Source organism: Eublepharis macularius, chromosome 13 (assembly GCF_028583425.1).
Source record: "Eublepharis macularius isolate TG4126 chromosome 13, MPM_Emac_v1.0, whole genome shotgun sequence".
Lineage (NCBI taxonomy): Eukaryota > Metazoa > Chordata > Lepidosauria > Squamata > Eublepharidae > Eublepharis > Eublepharis macularius.
This window is the reverse complement of record NC_072802.1, coordinates 21,700,067-21,719,959: the sequence shown is the minus strand read 5'-3', so window position 1 is coordinate 21,719,959 and position 19,893 is coordinate 21,700,067. Positions and strand designations below refer to the sequence as shown.

At 46.2% G+C, this 19,893-nt stretch overlaps 2 protein-coding genes across 2 annotated transcripts; one reads left to right on the top strand and one right to left on the bottom strand.

Annotated features, from left to right (window-relative positions):
* Nucleotides 1-396: 396 nt before the first annotated feature.
* LOC129341591 (DNA-directed RNA polymerases I and III subunit RPAC2-like) lies at nt 397-6,925 on the bottom strand. The gene is made up of 5 exons (XM_054996865.1): nt 6,823-6,925; nt 3,357-3,454; nt 1,890-1,966; nt 1,196-1,278; nt 397-552 (listed from the first exon to the last, which is right to left on the bottom strand). The coding sequence occupies exons 1-5, from the start codon at nt 6,865-6,867 to the stop codon at nt 505-507; spliced, it is 351 nt and encodes a 116-aa protein (XP_054852840.1). The 5' UTR covers nt 6,868-6,925; the 3' UTR covers nt 397-504.
* A 310-nt stretch (nt 6,926-7,235) lies between these two features.
* Nucleotides 7,236-19,654, top strand: VAMP7 (vesicle associated membrane protein 7). Its single transcript, XM_054996959.1, has 8 exons — nt 7,236-7,342; nt 12,203-12,361; nt 13,131-13,188; nt 13,616-13,753; nt 14,411-14,501; nt 15,024-15,091; nt 17,250-17,342; nt 17,925-19,654. Exons 2-8 carry the CDS (start codon nt 12,216-12,218, stop codon nt 17,991-17,993), a joined length of 663 nt encoding a protein of 220 aa, XP_054852934.1. The 5' UTR covers nt 7,236-7,342; nt 12,203-12,215; the 3' UTR covers nt 17,994-19,654.
* The last annotated feature ends 239 nt before the right edge of the window (nt 19,655-19,893 follow it).

Sequence of the window (19,893 nt, the reverse complement as noted above, 5' to 3'; positions counted from 1 at the left end):
CCCATACAAAGATTATACAATTTTTTTTAAAAATCATGTATTTTGTGTTACTTTGTTAACAAACAGAGCTTCTACTTTCTGATATTGATTCACCACAAAAAAACGATAATCAACAGCGAATGTCAGCAATCACTGAAAAAAGGTTTGTTGAAATTTACTGGTGAATGTCAACGATCAGCGGCAAAAGGAAGATCAGCATTTACTGTTGAATGTCAACAATCTTCTGTTTCCAAATGACTACAATGTGTAAAAGTTCTCTTAACGTACATCTGCTACCTAACTCATAATTATTTGATACAGAATATGCTATTTTAACATATAACTTCCCTATACAAGCTATTTTTAACATGGGCTGAGAAAGAACAAAGAATGCAGATTAGATGATTTAGTATTTATTAGAAAAATCCACCTCCAGTCCATAAAAAAATAAAAAACTGCCCCCAAGTCACAACCCAAAGACAGCCATTATGTACAGCGGTGCGTGCCACGTTGCCCTCACCAGGGCTACTCCATGCTCACATCCTTCTGTGTCTTGTACTCCTCCACGCTTGCCTACAAAAACAGACAGCCTGAATTGAGAACACACGATCTACTCTCTGTTGACAAGTACCCTCGGTCTCTCCTCCTAGAGGGGAACGAGGAGATCGCTGCATAGGAAAACCAGAGTACAGAATTTGCAAAGATGACCCTGGATTTGAAAAGGGCACCTTCTGTGATCAGGATTAAAGAGACATTCTGGATCAGACTAAAGTCCAGCGCTCTACTGATGCAGTAGGCTATGAAGCCCACAAGCCTGATGCCTGAAACAGCACCCGCCTCTTTTCCCCACATGTTCCTCAGCAACTGATTATAAAGAGGCGTATGGCCTCAGGTACTGGAGGAAATCCAACATGAGTAGTAGCTAGCCACTGATAGCCCTGTCCTCCAGGAATATATCCCCTTCTTTTTTAAAGCCTTCCGAGTTAGAAGCCATCACCACATCCCGTGTTAGCAAGTCCCACAATTTAACTGAGAAAATTTCACTAAGAAAAGGATCGGAAATATGCTTGCCACAGCCCTCCCACACAGAAAGGGCTGTTGTTCTTCTAGTCAATGCAAGCTCTTGGATTCCAAGGATAGTGAAACCAATGCCCACTTCTGACAGAGAAGAACCGTATTTAGCCTACCTCAAGGGGGAGACTATGGCGCAACTCACCTCGAATTTGCTAAGCACATGCTGGCAGACAGCTGTGAGTTCTTCCAGCCCCTTCTGAAATGACTCGACAGCAGGGAGGCCTCCTGCGAAGAAGGGGGAGAAGCATTCAGCCTGGAGATCTGAGATCTAATCACACTCTTCAGAGTAATTTACATTGTTCCCGCACTCTGTCCTCACAAAAAACCTTGAGAACTAGAGTGACTACCCCCAAGGCTACCCAGTAAGCTGAGTGGTGCTTTCAACCCCGATCTCCCAGCTCCCAGCCCCATGCTCTAACCACTACACCATGCTTTCTAACTCAGTCCTGATAAGTTGCAATCCAAAGCTACCCCCAAGCAGAAGTTCACAACGATACCTCCCCTAACCCAGTGGCACTTCAAATGTCTAGAGGTTAGTCATCTTCTGCACAAAAACGCGTTCACCCCAATGGTCAGTGATTTCTGAGGGTTGTAGGAGCCCCATTACGGCAAGCTGCCAAAAGGCAGCTCTCCAGAAAGCGATGGACTTCCTAGTGAGAGCACTGATTGGGCGTGGAGAGACATATGAAATGGCCTTGACCCCCCAAGTCAGACCAGCGGCCCTCGAGCTCAGTGCTGTCTACTCTGTCTGGCCTCGAGCTGAGAAAAGCCTTTCTGTAAAATATCCAGCAAGCCGGTTCCACGGTCCCTCCAGCGAGTAGGCCCATAGGCTTCACCTTTGGTCTGGATCCGGAAGTTGATTTTGCTTTCAGAAGGATGAGTGATGCTGTAGCCACAGAACTCCACGTCGGGACTGCAGAGAAGCAGGTGCCCAAAGGAAGAGAGAGAGGCAGAGAGAATCAGCAACGTGAGCTCATGGGAGCCAGGGAGACCAAGGTCTAAGATGGAACAGGCAACTTCCACGCAAGTTGGGTTTCATGCACAGAAGCTTTGCGTCCACTTTCTACAACAAAAAAAGCACCCATCTGTATAGATGATGCAGAAAAACCTCCATACAGCAGTCCAAATTGTGCAACAGCCAAGTCCATAAAAGTCAGCATTTTCAGAAGCGTGCTTACCCAGGCCACAAGAGCCCTGCTGGATCAAGTCCACCATGCAGTTACTGTCGCCAATCAAACACCTTCCTTGCTCCTAGAGAAGCCGCACAAGCAGGGTAGGAAAGTAACAGCCACCCCCTACTGTTGCTCCCCCACCCAGCAACTGGTACTGAGAGGTACACTGCCTCTGCACCTGGAGGTTCCATTTGACCACATGTCTAATAGCCATTGAAAGACTTCTCCTCCAAGAATCTGTTCAATCTCTTTTTAAAGCCATCTCAGGCCCAGGCTGCATGTGCAGACAGCAGGATGGGATGTATCACTTCAGAACCCAGGAGGCTCTTAATGTTCCATATAAAAACTCCCAGCAAATTAAAAACAAAACAGCACAGAAGGTTTCTATCTTAGACCTTTGTATGCTGGACTAGTTCTCCATTTAACGTAGGAGACCGTTGCAAAACGCGATCTCTCATCTGCAGTGATCCAGTCCACCTAGGGGGCCGGTCTGCTGCATATTCAGTTTATTTCCTTTACTTATAGCCCTCCTTTCTCATTACGGCTCAAGACACAGGACAAGATTAGAAAAACATTGCAATAAAAAGTAGAAGACATCGCATAAACAATTCAACAACTGGATTATTAGACAACAGTGCACTAAAAACCAAAAGAATACATACAATGAAGTGTGCAATAAACTACAACTCCATTCTCTTTATAAAAGCAGCCTATTGACCATATAGGCTAGGCTTATAGTGGCTACTACAACGACATCCCTAGTAGTGAATTTCATAAATTAGATTTCATAAAAACATACTCACATAATAGCCAAATGTCTCCCCTTCCAAAGAATAAGCATTTCACCTAAGCTTTCCTGCCTGGCCATATACAGAAGATTCTTGTATTTCCCCAGGCAACTTGCTATTTGCAAGCTTAGCATATAAGAGGTTTGGTGGCCTTGTTCTGAGCCTGGCTCAATGCCAGTGATTCAGAATGAATATGATCCCTCCGCCAAGGGGTTCCTGAGCTACCGGCACCACATGCAGAAGGTACATGTTCTCTGCAAATGCTGGTAATTCTACCAAGCACTCTGCATTCCCGCCCTCATGTCCACCACCCCATCATTTAGGCAAACAGGAACCAACTTACTCTTTCATTATCATGTACCGGAGGGAATTGCCCAGGGTGTGGTCCTCATTGTGGAGCACGAATGTGACACAGCTTTTATCTGCCCCATCAGCTCGTACCTGCCAGGTGGGATAAAATATACCCAGTCAGATCCCTGAAGGTCTTCAAACCTGCCCTATCACAAGAGTCGAGAGGCTGGTTCTGATGGTCAACTTGGCTTTTGAACATATGAAGCTGACCCTTGGTCCCTCAAGCTCAGGACTGGCTGCTCTGATGGGCAGGGGTCCATCCACCTGCTCTGACGGGCAGGTCTCAAGTCTTTCCCAATACTTGCAACCTGGAAATGCTGTGGATTGAACCAGGTACCTCCTTATTGCAAGCAGATTTTTCTGCCACTGAGCTGCAGCCCTACATTAGGTCAATAGCAGAGCTGTACAGAGCCACTCAGACCCCATCACTCCACATCCTTGGGAAATGCACCACACCACAGATCACAGCCATGTTTACAGGGTCATTTAGGGCTTAGCAAGATTCGTGGCCAGTGGCACCTTGAAGACCAACAAAATATTCAGGGCATACGCTTCCAAGAGTTAAAGATCCCTTTGTCAGTTTAGGACTTGGGACCCAGGAGATCCAGCTCATGTCATAATTGAGAGCCGGCATGGTGGTCAGAGCGCAGGGAACAGGATTTGGGAGAAACAGGTTCGAATTCCCATTCTGCCATGGAAGCTCTCTAGGTGACGTTGGGCCCATCACACTCTTTCAGCTTAATTCACTTCATCGGGTTGTGGTTGTTAGGATAAAAGGAAAGGTGAGTTGGGCGCTGTAAGCCACTTTGGGTCCCCATTGTGGGGGGAAAGCAGGATATAAATATCTATGTAAATACAGCACTTGTTCCTTGTCGATCCTGAACCCTCCAGCTTTCTGAAAAATTGAAATAAAGAGGAGGATCTGGAGCAACAATGGGCAAATGAGAGCCAATGTGGTGGAGTAGTTACCGAGTCAGACTAGGATCTGGGAGACCCAAGTCTGAATCCTTGCTCTGCCAGGGAAGTTTTCTGGATGACCGTGGGCCAGTCGTACCCTCAGCCTAGCCTACCTCACAGGGTTGTTGTGAGGATAAAACAGAGAACAGAAGAATGATGAAAGCTGCTTTGGGTCCTCACTGGGGAGAAAAGATAGGGAGTAAATAAAGAAAATAAAGTAAAGCCAGGGATCTCAGCTCCTTAAAGAGATGGCTTCAACAATGTAGAGCTAGCAATACATCTATTTCACAAGCAAACATGGCAGAGATTCTCATAGGCTGGGGAAATCTGGGACTGATTCCTTGCTTGGTTCATGACAATCTCTGGGTGACTTTGGGCCAGCCACTTTCCCCCAGTGCAACCTCAGTCACTAGGCTATTGTGGGGAAAAAATAGGATGGCTGCATCCATGTACACTGCTCTGAGCTCCTTGGAGAAATGCACAAATATTAAGCTTGCAGCAACAATGGCAGAGGCAAAAGCAGCCCCTGTTTGAATTGTTGCCTTTCATATTGCTGGAAAAAATGCAGCTGTGTGTGTGTGGGGGGGGGGGGGGGACAACAACTTTACCATTGGGCTGAATTTGTATATTACGGAATTTCTTGATGCTGACATCTAAATTGTGGAACTGTGAAATCTAATTCTCAGATGCAAGACTTGAGCCTTTTAACAGGGACATACTTATGCAGGCAAGCGTTTTGCAGTCAATGGTCCCATTTGTATTTATAGGTAGCTGGATTTGTTGTGGCTGCCTTTTAGTCTCTGCTGCATAGAGGGCACCCCTTTCCTGCATGAGGACGAGTAATCCAAGAGCCCCCCACCCTTGAAGTCCTGGACAAGGGAACAGAGTCACTACCCTCCACCCCCAATTTTGGATCAAAAGGGATACAGAATTGGCCATGCATTGGGGGATAAAATGCCAATCAAGCCCTGGAGAACCTTGGGGTGCTTGTTGGCAGGAGTTTATCTTAGATGCCTAGTAATCCCTTCAGATCCACCCAGCTGATGCCTGTGAATGCTGCACTTCGGGCTCCTAGATACCTAAACTGATCAGTGTCACAAAAATGAAAGCAGGTAGGGAATCTGGACCTTAACTATATCAGCCCAGTCCTATCCAATCAAGTCCTTTGTCTCCTTGATTTTAACAGAATCAAGCACCCTCCACACCCACCCAGCCTCTCAGCAGCCCCTGGTAGCCCAACCCAAAACTGGATTTTTCCAGCCCCAAATTCAAACCCTAACGGTCCAGAGGACCAATAGTATAAAAAGGGCTCTTCTGCCCAGCAATTCAGATTTACGTACCCTCGGGAAAACTACTCTGCCTGTCCCAAGGACTGTCTCCCCTCTCCACGATCTTCAAAGGATTCTAGACCACATCACAGGTGAGACAAAGTATATTTTATATTCTTCCTTTTATTTTCCTCTAGACTGCAGTTATTTCCACCCACCCCATCTTACCTAAGTCTAGATTGTGCACTAGCTTTCTCTGATGTATTTGATACTTGGTTGGACCAAATGCTTAGTTCTGCATTCTCTCCCCCCATATAAGTAAAAGTATATGATTTAAATGACTTTCGCCTCTTTCCATTTTTGGGAAACAGTGCCATGCTTGACCCATATCTACAATGGTGTATACAAAAAGCCAGTTCTAATGCTCTATCTCAGTTCCATCTTTTTGTGCTCCACTTTGAGAAGTGTTATGTTTCCAACAGCGCAGTTCTAAGAGAAGTTACACCCTTCTAAGTCTACTGAAGCCCATTGGCTTAGAATTGTGTAACTCTCTTTGGACCACACTGTAATTTTTGCAAACAACCAGGTACGGCAACAGTGGCCTAATTGTGTGTCCCTCCCCACAACCCACTTGCCCGTCAGTCAGCATTTGGCAGTCTTGCACACAGACAGCACGTGAACCATGCAGTCGTTTCTGGCAGGAATATGAGCAGCTCCAACAGAAACTTAGGGAATTCCCGGAGATTTGGGGGCGGTGTCTGGGAAGGAATGTGAGTCTCCCCCTCTGAAGCCGTCCTTTTCTCCAGAGGATCTGGAGATCAGTTGTAATTCCAGCAGCCCCCCCCCACCCGCTCCAGATCTCACTTGGAGGGTGGCAACGCTAGCAACCCACCAGGCCAGAGTGATTATTTTATTTCTAAAGCTGCCATTTTCCCCAGGGAAAGGCTGGGGATCAGTTGGAGATCAGCTGTAATTGTGGCCTGGAGATCAGCTGTAATTCTAGAAAATCTCCCGCCGCCACGTGGAGGCTGACAACCCCACTTTCACAGGAAGGATTGCTCCCCCTTTTTGCTAGCTTAAGCGGAATCCCCAAAGGGGCGTGCAATGAATCTCCACGTGTAAAAAGCATGGCCAGGCAGAGCTTCGCCGGTTGAACCTCAGCCTGCCATGCACGCCATTCTGCACCATCACCATTACCAGCTACTATCACGACCACTCTCAACCCTCACCCACCATCTGCAGCACCCGCGGCTTGGTCGCCCCCTCCTCGTCGCCCATCTCGCCGGCCGGCCTTCCACGCGCAAAGGCTCTTGGGAGTCGTAGTTTGCAAAGCCAGGAATGGTAGGTCCCGCCTACCACTGCGTATGGGTCCGGAAATGCGCGCAAAGGGCCTTGGCTATTGTAGTCCTACCTTGGACTACCAAAAGGGCTTCTGAAGCAAGAGGGGGGAAACCTGACAAGAGAGAGCCGCTACCAAGCAATACAGAAATGCTTGTGAAGAGAAGGAAACGGAAAGAGTGGCAGGGAAAGTGGTGGGGGGCTCTACTTCCTTGGTCGTCCAATCCGGCCTCCTCTCAAAGGCTCTTCCGGTCGGAGGTTCGGCGGGCGCTTACAATCTGCGGCCGCCGAACTCCATTTCCCAGACGCCCTTCGCGCTCGGGGGCGGAAGTTCACGTGCTCTTTGCTTATCCTGTGAGAGACGCGACGCCGCTGAAGGAGATTGAAAGTGGGGTTCGGGCGGGCGCCCAGCCAGGTAGGGAGGGCCCGCCGGGGGAAGGGGCGCTCGCCTGCCCGCTGAGCCCGCCCGTAGGCCGGGGGAAGTGGACGGTGAACCTTAATACCTTCAGTATTGATCACGGTTACTGTTCTTTGCCACTGCAGCTCTCACTTGAGAAAGGGCCTTCTGGTAGTGGGGGTTGTTGGCGTTGCCAACTTCCAGGTGGGGCCTCGTGGATTAAGGGGGGGTGTTCTTGAAGGGAAGAATCCTCCCCCCTCCCCACGGAGGCTCGGGTCAACTCCTAGGCCAAGGAAGTTCAATTTCCTCGGTTGTAGCCATAGCAACGCTCTGGGGTGGGGCTTTCCTCCCTCTCTACACCCCCCCCCACCCCCCTGGCAAGGCTAGTCGTTGCAGTGGGAAGGCATGTGCCTCTAACGCACGCCCCCTTTCTTGGGGCTGTGGCTTTCTCTAGAGAAGGTCCCTGCTTCCATTTCTGTTCTAAAGTATTGGGGGAAATAGACTTTTCTTTGCTCGAGAGTTGTGGTTGCTTGCTCGTTAGAGTAAACAGTGCTGAGGTGTTAGCTTTGGGAGAGGGAGCCGTAATCCAGTAGGGGAGCAAATAGTTTGCATTCAAAAGGCCCCTGTTCAGCCGTTGGCATCTCCAGTTAGAGCAGTGTTTCCCAGCCTTTTTGATATGGTGACCTACTTTGAAGTGAGAGCGTACACAGATCAGTAAAACAGCAAAAAGTCCGCAGACCCACTTTCACAGGCTTTGCAGCCCCCTTTTGGTTAAGGACCTACAGGTTAGGAACACACTAGTTAGGTAATTGGGGGGCGGGGTCTGCAGGTCTGGAGAGCAGCTGCGATAAGAGTACACAGGACAGAGCTGGATGGGGTCTGGCTTGGCTTGTGTTTGGCTGACGCTGTTGCCAGTTCCCTGCTCAATTTTCACCACTCAAAAAGCTGCCAAAGGGCCAGTGTGGGGTGTCTGGGCAGGAACTAGAGCTGCCATCTTAATATAAGAGTGGCTGTATGGCTGAAGGAATAAAGGGAGAGGAAAGGGAAGCTGGCAAGAGGGTTTTCTGTGGCTTGATTGAGAGTAACCTTTGGCAGCTCTCTGTAAATCTACACTCTACAGGGCCGAGGGCTGGCTTGACTTTAGGGTGGGAGGAGAGTTGTGTTGTTTGTTGGGAGTGATGTTGCAAGTGCTGCCTAACAGGTGGCCATTAGGGCCCTTGTGTTACTGTGTTCATCAGGTCATGGTGGCCCTGCTGGACTATCCTTACAAGCACAAACATCCTACGAACTCTTAAGAGAACCTCCAGCAAGAAATGAGCAATGTCTTTTCTGAATAAGAGGTTATATGGAAAGTCTCTTGTACGTGAATGTGCACCTCATGAAAGGAAAGTCCTCAGCAGCGCCCTGTTGGGCAACAGGTCTTTAGCAATTTGGGAGATGAGGGGGAAACAAAAGACAGTTAATGTGGTATATTTTCTGTGGGTCTCTGTGTAAAAAGCAAAGCTTAATGGGAGCCAAGGTTGTAGACCCTGCACTGTGGACTTTTGTTCAGTGCAAGTGCTACATTTGGGAATACCTGGAATAGTAATCATAAATAGGATTGTGTGTGTGCGTGTGTGTTCCTTTTTGCCATATCTAAGGACTGGGGAAGGGCTTTCAGTTCATGACCTCAGACCAAACATCCAAAAGCTGAAGTTGTGGTTTGCATACGCACAGCGCTTCAAATTTTGAAATCAAGCAGGGGAAAATTCATAGAAAGCAGCTGTGAAAGCTGCAGAGTGAAGACACTTGTAATGTTTTAAAAGTGGTGGAGGCAGTTTCATGGTACCTCCCCTGCCCTCAAAGAAAATGCACATTTTCCCCAGTTCTGCTCTTTATTTCCTTCATTGAAGCAAATTATATTATGACTGTAAAAGGTTCCTGTTGGCTACTGCAGATGCTATTGCCAATTGATCCTTTTGTGGAGCTGTCTTACCAATCCAATATTCAACTTCTTGGTATGTTTAAATCACTACAGGTGAGGTGAGGTACTAAAATAGCATAGGACTATCTTGAAGAAGCTGTTGAACAGGGTGGTGTGCACTTTTGGTAATAAGTGTGTGAAGAAAGCTGTTTACACTTTATCTTCATCCTTCTAAAGATAGGAAAGAAGGAAGCACGTGCTGATTACCCCATTCAAAACTGGTGTGTGGGTGTGGGTGTGGGTGTGTGTGTGTGTGTGTGTAGGAGGGCACTGTGCTGTCTCAAGGTTTTTGTGATGGTGTTTCTAAAGCCACCAGTCTGGAATACGATACGTAGGTAGGCTGTGTAGGGATGCTCTTTCTGTGGATCTCTTCTCCCTCCAGCCCCAGTTAAGAGACCCAATGGAGCATCTACATATTAGAAATTTACATTAGTTGGACTGGATTTCAGGGGTTGGGGCAACACGGGGGTGTGTTTTGGATGGCTGGGAGTGGGGAAGTTACATACTTAAATAATGCTGTGATTGAAACAGCACTCTAGGAGATGGAGTAACAGGAGTGGGGGGGGGGCTTGACTGCTAAACCTTGTTCCCCAGTGATGGACTTCCTGCTACTTTTGTGACTGGCGCTTTGTTTAAGCTTCACTTGCATGGGTGGCTGTGCAAGTATATTGAGCAGTCAGGTGATCAGCTGGCCTGAATCATGTGCTCCCTCCGTGCTCCATAGATGGTGGTGTTTTTGTTGTGTTGAGGGACTCTGCTGTTTTATGAGGCTGGAATGGCACTGCATCACATTCATCTTTGTCATGAGGTATAATTGCTTGTAAACTGTAACTTCCTTTGCAATACGGTAAGCTTATTGTAGTGCCTCAGATACTTGGGCTCTTGAAAACAGTATTACACTCAGACTAGTACAAAGTAAATGGTTTGTGGGCTGGTGCTACAGCCAGCCAGTGCTGGTTTTTGAAAAGGCGGCTTTTAAGGACAGACCGTGCTAGATCATCCAATGTGAGTGTGTGCAAATAAAAGCACAGGAGCCCAAACAGTCCTCAGCGGTGGCCTCGCTAGTAAATGGGTGTATTATGCAGAATGTACCACTCAGGGGACTGGTGCCTCTTCTTTCCTGTAAATTCACATTCTTCTGGGTGCACATCAAGCCCAGAGGAATCTTTTGGCAAGCGGATGCATTGGGGGATGTGAGGGTACAGGGAACTACAAACTTTGCGTCTTTCTGGCAAAGGCTTTCCCCTTTCTGACTGGTCTTGCCAAACAGCCAAGATGGGTGACAGGGCGCAGGGTAGCTCAACCAGTTGGTCACTTCGCCAGAATAATCATAGGTATACTTGAGCTTACTGAGCCCAACGGGTACTGCCCTTGAGGTGGCTTCTTACCACAATTGCTCTGTGGGCTGGGGTCTGTCCATAGAGTCCTGCGGGAGTGAAGCATCATGTCTTTACCTTGGCTCCAGTCGTTTGGCCAGCGTCAGGAGCACTTATGTATGTCACAGCTGCCAAATGAACGCAGCTTCAGGTTGCCCTGACTGTTAAACTGTCAATTTGCTTCTTGCCTTTATGGCACACTTTTCACCAGGCACCTCTCTGGTTTCCTGATTATCCTTTTTGAAAATATTTATATCCAGGGTGGATTTGATTTAAATCACAATTTAAATTGCTAGTCAGTAAGAGTCTTGATGGTTGTTTGTTATAACCTTAATATTTGCAACCCTGATGAAGTTTTCATTTTTCAAACAGTAACTTCTTAGGTTAGTTTTATAGTTATATCAGAAAACTAATGATTAGATCTGCGCTGTGACTCACACAAGCTCATACCCTACCACAAATTTTGTTAGTCTTATAGGTGCTACTGGACTCTTGCTCGTTTCGAATGAATTAATGGAATTCTTTTATAATTTTTTTTAGATATTTTATGAATATACAGCCTCATACTACAAAAATAAGAATTAATTCTTATTTCATGATGAAAAACCTTTGAGCTATAATGTATCATAAATAGAAAACGATCTCTAGACAGATTTTTTTCCTGCACAACCATTTTATCAATTTTTAAAAATCCATTATTTATTTATTTATTTATTGTAAAAAGCATTGATTTTTATCCACCCTGTTTATACCCTGCCTCTCCAAATAAACATTGGTATAAAAATTGTCTTCTGGATAAAAATTCTAAGAACACTTAATAGAAAGACCAGTGCTCCACACCATCCCCATGTGGAACATGACCTCCCTCTGGTGGCAGGAACATGTAAATAGGCTTCTGTGTTGGCCAAGAGAGGATTTGGGGTAGTTAGTTACAGTCTCCAGCAGTACAGATTCTGCTTCTGTGAGCCAAGCTACAAGTGACGAATTACGCTTGTCCGGCAAGTGAACAGACTCACGTGTATTCCCCAGGAAACAAAAAGGAACTCTGCCTGTGTTGCAAGTCTGATGGGCACTCCTGGCCTTGGCTTGCCACACTGGCCAGCAGTGTTGAATCAGGCGATAAAACTCTGTGGGGCCACATGCCCTTTTTTATGTGCCCGCTGCCTGGCATCAGCTGCATCAGACCAACATGCCTTTGTGACTGCTGACCTCTCTGACCAGAGGTCTTGGCACCTCCCTTCTTCACACCAGGTGCAGCACAGAGTTCTTTAGAACCTCCTCCTTGCCCTCGCCCATTTTAGGTGAGGGCAGGGAGGAATGCACGATTGCAAAGTTTCTCTTCTGATTTTGTTTGCTTGCTTTGCAAATTTCTTCTGATGACAGATAAGGCTGAGCTTTTGCAGGATATCCAAAAAGGGAGAACTGCCGGCTGTGCAGTTCTTCCCCCTTGCCTACACTCCAAGGTTTAGGGGCAGTGGCTGAATTCTGGTTTGGCTCTGCTGGGCAAGTGTTCTTATTCTTTCTTTGCTGTCCTCTTAGCCACCCTGCAGCTATGGCCATCCTCTTCGCGGTTGTAGCCAGAGGCGCCACAATTCTGGCCAAACATGCTTGGTGTGGAGGGAACTTCCTGGAAGTGACAGAACAGATCCTGGCCAAGACACCCTCGGAGAACAATAAACTCACCTACTCGCACGGAAAGTGAGTACTGCTCTTTGGAGAGGGGAAAACAGGCTTGCTTACTTTGTACTGTTCCCGATAGTCAACTGTGTGCTCCTTGAATGTCTGCTTTTCTCAGCAGCTTGCCAAACCTTTGCACATACACAACTATCTGATGTGCAATTCACTGTGCATTTTAGACTGCAGTGGGGAGGCGAGAAAGTCATACTCGTCATCAGTATGAACTCCTTGGTGCCTGTGGAAACACTCCTGTGGATCCAACCCACAAACGTGGCATAAATGGTATAAGTACCAGTCTAGGATCCGATAAGTTCAGGTTCACATCTCCTCCCTGCCATGAAACTTACTTGGTGACCTTGGAGTCTACGTACTCTGAGCCTACCTCATAGGGTCGTTGTAAGGATGAAATGGAAAGGGGAGAGCAACATATACTACCCTGAGGTTCTCAGAAGAATGGGATAAAAATGTCATGTGATTCTAAACAATTAGCTGGTGAATGTCCCAGACAGCAGGAAGTATATATGCATGCTGTGATGGGAGTACTTGAAATACCCACTTAGTGGCTGGTCCAATTGCAGAGGTATTTATAATTAATTTATCACGGTCAGTTACAGGTTTCTTTGTTTTTTCTCCACTCCCACTGCTTCACTTGGCTAGTCTTAATTTTTTTTTAAAAAAAGAAAGAAATATTGACTTAGTATATGGTTCAATATGTCCTTGTGGTTGCTAGTTTATCAGATCTCTCCTTTGCCTATATAGATCTCTAAACATGTGTCTTGTCTTGCCCTAGTTACCTGTTCCACTATATCTGTGAAGACCGGATTATATACCTCTGCATCACTGACGATGTAAGTATATGATTTGAAACTGAGGTGTGTCCCTTTGTGAATGCCCGTGTTCATTGTCACTGCTGGAAATGCATGATGGCCTCAATCCACAGGGTGTGCTTTTTGAGTGTCCATGCTTTGTACATGCTCCAGTATATTCAGCAAGACCCAGGGTCTAGGTAAAAGGTCAAAAGAGTGTCTGCACTTGGGCACATTAAAGATAGTTGGTCTTTCATGTCTGGCTCATGTAGCCTGGTCAAGCATTCTGTTCCCATCCATGGGAAGCCAGAAGCAGGACATGAAGGTGATGGTCTTCCCGTATTGCCATCTGGTACTTGAAGATAGACTGTTTCTGTACATGGAATTTCCATTTAGCTGTTATGGATAGTAGCTGTTCCTTTGCCTATTTCCATGAATGAGGTGTTCTGAGGATATCTTCTCCCTTCAGAACTTCGAGCGTTCCAGAGCTTTCACGTTCCTGAATGAAATCAAGAAGCGATTTCAGAACACCTACGGTTCTCGTGCACAGACGGCTTTACCATACGCCATGAACAGCGAATTCTCCACTGTCCTGGCAGCACAGCTGGTGAGATTCAGTGATAACAGCCTGCTTAAAACTGCATGCCGATTAGAGCCCCTGAGGAGTCAGCTCTTGGCTGATCTTTCTGTGCCTAGATCAGTGGTCTCCCTCAAGTCTTGATACCTGAAGCCCATTTGTTTTCAGATCAGACTTGGAAGTCCAGTTTACTTCTCCACCCCCAAAGAATCATTTGCTAATATATTCTAAAATAAATTACCTGACCTCAAAAGGTTCTGCATGGGTGGCTGTTCTCGCAACTGAAAGGAGGTAGTGAATTGTGCCAGAGATGCATTAGGCAGCTACCCCTCTAGTACTTTGGCCTCACTGCAGCCTTTAACTAATTTATTTGTCTTGGGAACGATAGGGCCCCAAGTTCATTTCAAACTGATCCTGTAACCAGTGGTTTTCCCTGCACAGAACTGGGAAGCCGAGGGAGATTAGAGGTGAATAGGTGTTCTGAGAGTTGGAGAAGGATGCGGGCGGGGGTGGGGAGACACCCTTGCACGGCTGCCGGTGTTGGGGATTCAGCCCTTTCCTGGAAAGAGCTCTTCAGGTTTCTTAGATTATCTATGGAGGATGGCTTCAGTTTTGCCCAGCCTCCCTCTTTGCCGTATTACACACAATCCAGACATTTGTTTCTTAAATGCTATTCCCTCCTTACAGAAATACCACTCTGAGAACAAGGGCACCGAACAGGTGGCAGAGACTCAGGCCCAGGTGGATGAACTCAAAGGGATTATGGTCCGCAATATAGGTATTTGTGCTCCTTGCTTATTTACACGCAGGTGTGAGTGTGTGTGAGAGGAGATAAGCTTGAGTAGTAAGATCTGCATGCTTCTACTTGCATCTTACTTGGTTGTGGGAAGGGGACAGTACAGGAAACTGGAGATGGCTTTGTTTTTTCACCTACCTGGCCCAGGGAAACTCGTGTGTCATGTGGGACTTACCTGACAAAATTGGCTGGGACAAAATGCAAGCCTGTTGTTTTGCTAGCTCTGCCCTTACCTTAGACTGGTTGGCAGGGTCTGGCTTCAGCTCTGCTGCTCCCTTGCCAGGCTGTTGGACCTTCTTATGTCCTTTCTGTACTTCCAAAGAGGACCTCTTCTTCTGGGAAACCCTCAGTCAGGGGTCTTGCGCTGGGGTGTAACTATGTTCACAAAGACTTGGCCAGGAGACTGAGAGCATCATGTTGTGCGGAGAGCTTCCTACTTGGCAGGCCACAGGAGGGGAACTGCTTTCCCATTCACATTCTCACTGCTCTCTTTTCCTATTCTAGATCTGGTGGCCCAAAGAGGAGAGAAGCTGGAGTTGCTGATAGACAAAACTGAAAATCTTGTGGATTCTGTAAGTTCTGGAAGTAGTGCAGGGAGCTAAACATCTAAATTCCTCAGAGTTCCATTAGTAAATGTGAGTGTGCGGAAAAGGCAAGGCTGAAAGGGAAGACTATCCCACCCTTTGGAGCATGTTGTGTGTATGGCTGTCACAAGGAAATAGTAAGGAAGGTGCCAGAATGAAATACTTCGGGCACTTTATTCCTGAGCCATTTGGACTGGCTGTTCTTTAAAATCCTGGTTGCAAGTTTGCAGGTTACACAGTATGCTTTTGACCTAAAAGTTCAGAGGAGCAAAATAACAAGGGTGGTGAATCTTTTGCTCTTTCTTCTAAGTGAGACAACAGTTGGCAGATGCTATTGTTGGATAGCTAGGTCTTGTCAAAGATTCAGCAGACAAAAATGTGAGATGTGTGTATTTGTGGGGAGGGGGGAGCGCTCCCAAATCAGCCATTGAGCCTACAATCTATCAAGAGCTAGGTCAAGTGCTTCTGTTGGCATCCAGCAGAGGGTGCCAAAATTCCTCTGCTCTGCTGTGCTCTGTCCAGACTTTCCACCTCCTTTGTTGGGCTGCTCTTACATCTTTTGGGGGCTGTTGATCGATGGAAAGGAAGGAGGTTGAAAATATGCAAGGAGCACTTTTCTGTCCTTACATCTTTGTACTACCCTTCCTGAAAGGAATTTGGCATGATGGGGCCACTATGAGGTCATTCCTTGTAATTTTGTAGCAGGGCAAGACAGACAGCTGTGGCTGCCGGACAAGCTCAAACACTGAAGATATTCAGCTGATTTAAGCAGGCAAGCTGAGGCTGTGCCTTCATAGGAGTCCACTCAGGGTCTGATTCTAAGTCTTGGAGCTTCTCCTGGACAGGTTTTTGTAGGAGGCAGATTGAATCTTGCTTTGTTCCAAGTTTTTAAGCCATGATTTGCTTGATACTTGATTTGCTCCCTCTCCTCCTCAATTGTGTTAAACTTGGTGCTTGTGACTGTTTTCCCATTCATTTTCCAGAAGCTCACTCTTTGCAAGAAGTGGGCCTTGCCGTCTTTTTTGTTTGTTTGTTTAATGACAGGCTATATACACTGACAACATATATGGACAGGAGCAAACTCCCCACTGCCTGTAGATTGCTGAGTATGCAGCAAGAGTCTCAGTATTGCGTCTGGCTGGTTCTTTCATCCATAGAAACCTGACCCAAAATCTAAACTTGCTTTGAAAACTTACCAGATGATGCCTAGGTGGTTTGGCTGACACAATGTAAATTATTGGAGGAAAAAAATTAAGTATGTAGGAATATCGCTTTCCATGTAAATTATTAAAGCTTTTGTGATGAAGCTTTTGAACAGTTCTTAGTAAGAAGAGTATTTTACTATGGGGAGGTCGTACATCCAGGTTAATCAGGACCAGTCCAGGATATAGTTGTTCCTGTTGAGTTGTACTATCCATTTGAATTGGTAAACTCTGGTATTTTTATCTTGAGTCCTTTTGGAGAGGAAAGTGGTATATAAGAGCCATAAATAAACTTACAGAGGAAACAGGGAAAAGGTGGAGGGGACAGACTAGCCCATGTTGGGCGTTTGTTCACTATATATTAAAAGCAGGCAGGTTAAAAATGAACTGTATGAAGATCTTTGTCAGCAGCATGTCTCTCATGTTCCCCCACCTGTGCAAGCAAGGCAGGTGGCTACAAGGGCAGGCCTTCTCATGATTGTGCCATGTTTGTGAAGCTCCCTCCCTATGTTTGTTGTCAGACACGGACAGTTTTCAGACCGTAGCCTCCCAATTTAATGTAATGGCTGCTCTTCTATCATGTTAAATATATTGACGTTGCTGAGCTTTTATTGTTTTAAGAGCCAGTGTGATGTAGAATGTTGGACCAGGATCTGGGAGACCCAGTTTCAAACGCCCACTCTGCCAGGAAAACTCGTCACTCAGCCTAACTTTCCTCTCAGGGCTGTTTAAAACACAACAGGGGAGAATAATGTTGTAAACTGCTTTGGGTCACCATGGGGGAGAAAAGCAGGGTATAAATAATCCAAAGGCTGCTTTTTCCTCTCTGGGATTCCTGATCTATTATTAGCTGTTGTCTTAACTATGGATGAATGATGGAGTATGAACATTTAAAACGGTACCTTAGGATGCCCATTAGCAGCTCTTCTGTGCTCTTTTTGCAGTCTGTCACCTTCAAAACAACCAGCAGGAACCTGGCTCGAGCCATGTGTATGAAGAACCTCAAGCTCACCATCATTATTGCCATAGTAACAATTGTAAGTTTCTTTACATATTGAGCCGGTGCAGGAAGGGCGCCTGTGATGCCCTTCCTGGTTCTTTTCCCTTCTGCCATTGCCCCCTCCTTTATCCCTCCTTACCTTTCTGCAAAAACAGTGCAATGAAGATAAAAAGCAATATGCTAGCCCTTATTGAACAGTGCATTCTGTTCATATCCTGAAACCTTTAGTTGTGATTCTCCCTGGCCAGAAGTAGGGTCGCTAGCACTGCTTTGGCAAATGCCAGGAGATTTTGAGGGCAGTGTCTGGGGAGGATGTGATGTCACTTCCAGGTAATGCTCTAGGAATTCCCCCTAATCTCCTTGGTAAAGATTAGGAGACATTCCTAAGGCATCACAGTGGAAACCTTTTCCCAGCTATTGTTTCTTCCACTCCTTGGTATCTCAAGGTGGACAACTGGCAAGTCTAGCCAAGAGTGCTGGCTTTCCTTAGAGCACCTATAATACTGCCCCAAGTGGTACAGAAAAACCAGAATCAACAGCCTTTGCTGAAATGTAAGAACTTGAACTAAACATGGGTCTTGCATCATGGGGGAAACAACTTAGTCCATTTTCCACACAGGTCATAATCTACATCATTGTGTCAGCTGCCTGCGGAGGGCTCTCATGGCCGAGTTGTGTACAGAAGTAGCTGTTGGAACCGGCTGGCTGCATACAAGAGCACATGTGAATGAGAACTTATGTGAAGGAATGACCCTCATAAAACAAACTTGGACCTCCTAGCTCTTCATCCTTCCAGGATACTCAAGTCTTTTTTGCCTTATCACCCCCAAAAGAGCCTGCAACCCCAAACTACAGCCTTCAGGGGTAGCATCTCTATTAAAACCTACTTGAAGGGAGCTTCGTTTGTCTTCATTGCAGAGCTTCCCCAGGTGAAAGAAAAGTTGTTGGGAGGGTCTATGCATATGTCTGTGTTATCATGCTTTGCACTTTACTGTCCTGAGACCCTGCTGGAGGGGAATGGGAAGAGCTGAAGGCGACTTCTCCATAACTGGTCCTTGGGAGGTTAATTGCAGAGGGAAAGGAGACCACTGGACCAAAATGGGTTTCTGTTCATTTATACTGGCCCAGGTAGATGTGATAATTGGCTCCCTCCCATGCTTACTTTCCCAGTGGTGCCTTTCCTAAGCTCCTGTTGGGATTTAACTTTGTTCATGAGGGGGCACCCCCTTGTGACCTAGGGAAGGGGGTGTCTGTTCTTGGGCATGGTGGCGGGGTCTGCTTTGTGAGTGTCTATAAATGTTTCATGTAGCTGTAACAATTTGCTTATTTGTGGTTTTGAAGAGCTCTTCTGTTGTGCCTGATTTAGGGTGTCTTTCTGCCTGTAATAGGGGCTCCTCTCTGCACTGGCTGGGGCCAACAAGGGGGCTTAAATAACTGCCCTTGTTGATTAAAGCCCTAAAGGAAAGCAGCTACAAGGGATGCTGTTAGCTAACTCTGAATACAAGGAAGCTATGCTTTGTAGCTGGGCAGCAGTAACTTCAGCTGTCATGCCAGAAGATCCAGTGGGGTCCTAAGCTGCTGTTTGACTGGGGGATGGAGTTAGAGAAGCTTTGAGTGCTTCCAGAAGTTGTCACTAAATATTAAAGCCCTACATGGAAGTTGCTGGTGAAGTGCTTAACGTTTTGGAAGTCTTTTTCAGAGCAACATGTCAGCGCCAGCTGCTGCCAGAGATGGGTGACTTCAAAAGTTACGCACACTGCTGTGTTGAGGACAAATTGCTTAAAAGCGCCTGCTCAGATATGAACTTGCCAAATCTTTTGCTCCAAATGCTTGGTACTTTTTCCGTTGGAAGAGCTTACAGCTTTTCCCAGGCAAGACCACAGATAGCAAGCACTTTATGAGAAATGAGTGCTGATTCAGTATGTTGGAACTTAGCTCTGTTGGCCACATACATTTTGTGCCCCTTTCTTTTGTTGCAAATACCAGAGGTTAGTAGCTCGGTCTGCAGTCAGTCTTCATCCTTAGTAAGGCATTCTTGACCCTCACTGGTGAGCATTGTGATTCGCTTCACCTATTGCTACCATGATGGGAAGGGTTGGTCTCTTTTAGCCCCACTCAGTTGTCAGGCTCTGTTTGAGAAGGACACCCCCTCCTCCTGTTTCGTCCCTCACCTCTTCCAGGCACAAGTCAATGTTGAATTAATTGTGCATGTTTTAAGGCTTGTTAGTAACATTTTTTCTATTATTTTGATTGCCTTTATATGTATTCTAAAATAAATGGCTTTCTCTTGTTTTAAAAAATTCACTGATGCATTATTGTAAAATAAAGCTTATCTGTTTGAATAAATTTATGATATTGGGGACAGTTGATGTGAACCTTTATCAGGTATGAGGGGGAAGAGTATACTGCTGAAGTTCTGCTGCTACTGCTTTTCTTCCAGGGCAGCAGTTCTTAAAGCTACCTCCATGTTAAGCCTCTTTAACTCACAACATATTAGCTATCAAGATGTTTTAACAAGAAGTAGCTGTAATTATACATGAGCTTTAATGTCCTCAAACTAGCAGAATTTAAGTTCAGGTAGAGAGCAG

Excerpts from the sequence above, each read along its gene's own strand:
- LOC129341591 (XM_054996865.1), bottom strand. The coding sequence starts at position 6,867 with ATGGGCGACGAGGAGGGGGCGACCAAGCCGCGGGTGCTGCAGATG. Across the intron at positions 3,455-6,822 it reads AGCCGCGGGTGCTGCAGATG|GTACGAGCTGATGGGGCAGA; the intron begins GTGGGTGAGGGT and ends CCCACCTGGCAG. Across the intron at positions 1,279-1,889 it reads CTTCCGGATCCAGACCAAAG|GAGGCCTCCCTGCTGTCGAG; the intron begins GTGAAGCCTATG and ends CCTTCTTCGCAG.
- VAMP7 (XM_054996959.1), top strand. The coding sequence starts at position 12,216 with ATGGCCATCCTCTTCGCGGTTGTAGCCAGAGGCGCCACAATTCTGGCC. Across the intron at positions 12,362-13,130 it reads CTCACCTACTCGCACGGAAA|TTACCTGTTCCACTATATCT; the intron begins GTGAGTACTGCT and ends GTCTTGCCCTAG. Across the intron at positions 13,754-14,410 it reads CTGTCCTGGCAGCACAGCTG|AAATACCACTCTGAGAACAA; the intron begins GTGAGATTCAGT and ends CCCTCCTTACAG.